Source organism: Fukomys damarensis, unplaced genomic scaffold (assembly GCF_012274545.1).
Source record: "Fukomys damarensis isolate Sample0158 unplaced genomic scaffold, DMR_v1.0_HiC HiC_scaffold_7, whole genome shotgun sequence".
NCBI classification, from domain to species: Eukaryota; Metazoa; Chordata; class Mammalia; order Rodentia; family Bathyergidae; genus Fukomys; species Fukomys damarensis.
This window is the reverse complement of record NW_022900919.1, coordinates 19,632,331-19,635,501: the sequence shown is the minus strand read 5'-3', so window position 1 is coordinate 19,635,501 and position 3,171 is coordinate 19,632,331. Positions and strand designations below refer to the sequence as shown.

Below are 3,171 nucleotides of genomic sequence, written 5' to 3'. Positions count from 1 at the left end.
ATATATATATATATCTAAATCCAAAATGTACCAATAAATGTTTTGCTTTAACAACAACAAACAAGAATTTTAGCTCCATTCCTCTTTCCTTTTTTTGGTACCAGAGATCAAACTCAGGTCCTAGTGCTTTGAGGCAGGCAGCAGAACCACTGAGCTAAATCCCCAGCCCCCCTCTTTCCTTTTTTTTAAAAACAGGTTCTTACTGTGTAGCCAAGGCTAACCTTGGACTCATAGCAATCCTCCTACCTCAGCCTCCTGAGTGCTGGGATTACAGACGTGTGCCACTCCACCCCACGTGTTCCTCTTTCCTTGTGTGTCTGGCTTCTTCCCACCCCTCCACTAGGGAGCAGTTCAGCTTCAGGATTTTCTCTTTACCAATATATACAAAGGAAAGTGGAGGGCAAGGTACCTGGCACACTCCTCTCTGGCCTTGGAGGCAGCAGTCTCTTGGAAGAGAGAGCCGTTGTGCTTGAAGAAGGGTGCATACTTCTCCATGTCAGGCCCCGGGTAGATCCGCCGGTATCCCCCAAGGTGGGAATCCTCGTATTTTTCTTGGTCCAGCATGGCCGCATGGGATGTCTCTATCTGTTCTCGCCTGTGGAAAGTGAGCTCAGGGGAGTCAGAGGGCTGTGAGAATGTTCAGTAGGGAAAAGGAAGTCTAAATGAGAAAACTTGTTATCTGCTCCATCTCCTTGGGGAAAACTGCCGAGCCCATGTTTGCCCAGCCCCACCATGCGTGTACCATGAAAAGCAGGCCTGGTTTCAGACATTTGATTCTCATCCTAAGTGCAGAGGGGTCCACTTGTAAGCCAGCACTTCAAATTACCATAAGGTTTTAGGTTTTCTTTCCTTCCTTCCTTCTGTAGTACTGGGGATTGAACCCAGGAAGCACTGAGCTATATCACCAGGCCTTTGGCAGGGTGGGGTGGGGGAATAGGGTCTCACTAAATTGCCCAGGCTGGCCTTGAACTTGTGATCCGCCTGCCTCAGTCTCTCAGAGTGTTTGATTAAAGGCATGCACCACTACACCTAGCTTATTTTGTTTCTTTAGTTCAGTAGTTCCCAGGCATTTTTCCCCATTGAAAGACATTCACAGGAGCACAGTGTAGTCTGTGGGAACACTCAGGGTGTTTACTGTTATCCTTCACTGACATTCATCCCACAAGCATTTGAGTGCCTGCTGTGTGCCAGGCCCTAAAGCTGTCATGAGGAGTCAAATACACACTGTCCTGCATACTGGAATGCAAGTGTAAAAAACAATGTCACTACAGGAGTAACCCAAGGCTACTCAAGCTTAATTTTTATGTATCATTAACAAATTATAATTTTAGTGTCAATAACCAACTACCATGTTTGCAATCCATGTTGTTATTGTTGTTTTCTGAGACAGGGTCTCACTATTAATTCAGGGTAGCTGGGCCAGGGATTTAGCTCAGTGGTTCCACCACCTGCCTCACAAGCGCAAGGTCCCAAGTTTGATCCCCTGTACAAAAAAAAATTACATTGTTGTTCAGGGTAGACTGTGGAATTATGCAACTGTCTGGGTAAACATATGTATATGTATATAGACATATATACATATGTATAAATACACATATGTTTGTGGCTTAGATGCTTATGAATATATATGTACATATTACAGTACAACTTTTGATTGGCTCCCCAGAGGACAATTAGGTAGTTGGAGACAGGTGGGAGACAGACCATTCACTGTTATCATTTGGATTTTGAATTTAATGTCTGTGATATTTCATGTATTGTCCAAGCAAACATAAATGTAATATCTATGCAAAACATGTTCTTAATAACTAGTCTCAGGTAGACTTTCCTTCCAAAGGACTTTTACTCTTCAAAAAGTAATAACAAAGAAGACACGTTACACAACTAAACACACGTCAGACACCTGGCACACCTGGCTTCTCGTGGCTGCTGGTGGCACAGCAAAAGCCGCTCCTTAACTCGCTGCTTGTCCTCTTCCATCACCTTCCTTTTGTCACAGCCCCGGAGGTTGACGAGGGTCATGGCATCACAGAGCAGTGCATCCTTCACCTCTCTATCGAGGCGGGAGTCTGTGGTGAAGCTCGGGGAGTGGTTCACCTGCACAGAGTCACCACCATTGCTCCCCTCCACACCCCGCTGAGCAGGCAGTGGTCTCTTGCAGGCCTAATGGGGGCGTCTAGGAGAGACATCTCCCATGTGGCCTCTGCTGAAGAGGCTGGAAGATCCGACAGCCCAACTATGGATCTACTCTCCTCAAGGCAAGGGAAATGCCAGTGGGACCAGGGACCCCAAACCTGACTCTATGGTGGATGCCAGAGACATCCTATGCCTTTGGCTGGTTCCTGCCCACCCCAGGGCTTCCATGTCCCCCACCTACTGCTTTCCCACTGTGTGTGGGCCTGCCCCAGGCATACCATTCGGGGAAGCCTCTGGACCTTGGTCCTGCAGAGTCCAGGAGAGAAACCTCACCTCCAGCAGCCAGGGCTTCAGCTTGTGGTCCAGCAGGATGTCAAAACCAAGGATCTCAAAACAGGCACATGTACCTCCACTCAGGTATTGGGGAAAACACGTTCGGTAGTTGTGACGCAGAACAGAGTGAGCTGAGATGATGGTTTTGATGATGATGCCCTCGATGTCTCCCCACAGCTCTCGGGGGTCATAGCCATGTTCTCGAAGCCAGGCGTTGAGTGTTGACAGCTTCCTGTGAGGCCCAGGACTCAGGGGAAGACCTGTTTCTATGCCAGCAGGGGCTGGCCAGGGTGGAGGCTCCCTGGTGCTAACTCTCATTCTCTGGTTTAAAGGGCTGCTAGCAGATGGGAGCAGGGATTAGATGTTAGGGTGGGGCTGGGAGCTGCACTCCAAGCTCAGACAAAGACCTCGCTCTATAAAGACACAGTGTTCCAGGGCAGTCAGCCTCCCAAAGGTTGGCTGGGATTTCATGAGCACCTGAGGCAGCAGAGGAAGCAGGAGAAGAGAGATAGGTAGTACCTCTTACTGCCTATGGCATCATCCCGGACAAAATTCTCGTTGTGTTTGTTGATAGCATAGTTGGTGAGGTGCATGCAGACATTCTCCTGCAAAGCAAGACTCCAGTGCATTCAGGTGGCTATCACGCCACCCTCCCTTTCAGCCCTCATTGCTTTTTTTTTTTTTTTTTTTTTTTTTTTTTTT

At 48.0% G+C, this 3,171-nt stretch overlaps 1 protein-coding gene across 1 annotated transcript in view; it reads right to left on the bottom strand.

Annotated features, from left to right (window-relative positions):
- The window catches only part of LOC104860078 (tubulin polyglutamylase TTLL13P-like), a 13,473-nt gene that overhangs the window by 2,495 nt on the left and 7,807 nt on the right, over nucleotides 1–3,171 (bottom strand). Inside the window, 4 exon segments of the mRNA XM_033761090.1 lie at nucleotides 410–595; nucleotides 1,913–2,097; nucleotides 2,470–2,701; nucleotides 2,989–3,074. Of these exon segments, the coding sequence (XP_033616981.1) occupies nucleotides 410–595; nucleotides 1,913–2,097; nucleotides 2,470–2,701; nucleotides 2,989–3,074 (689 nt within the window).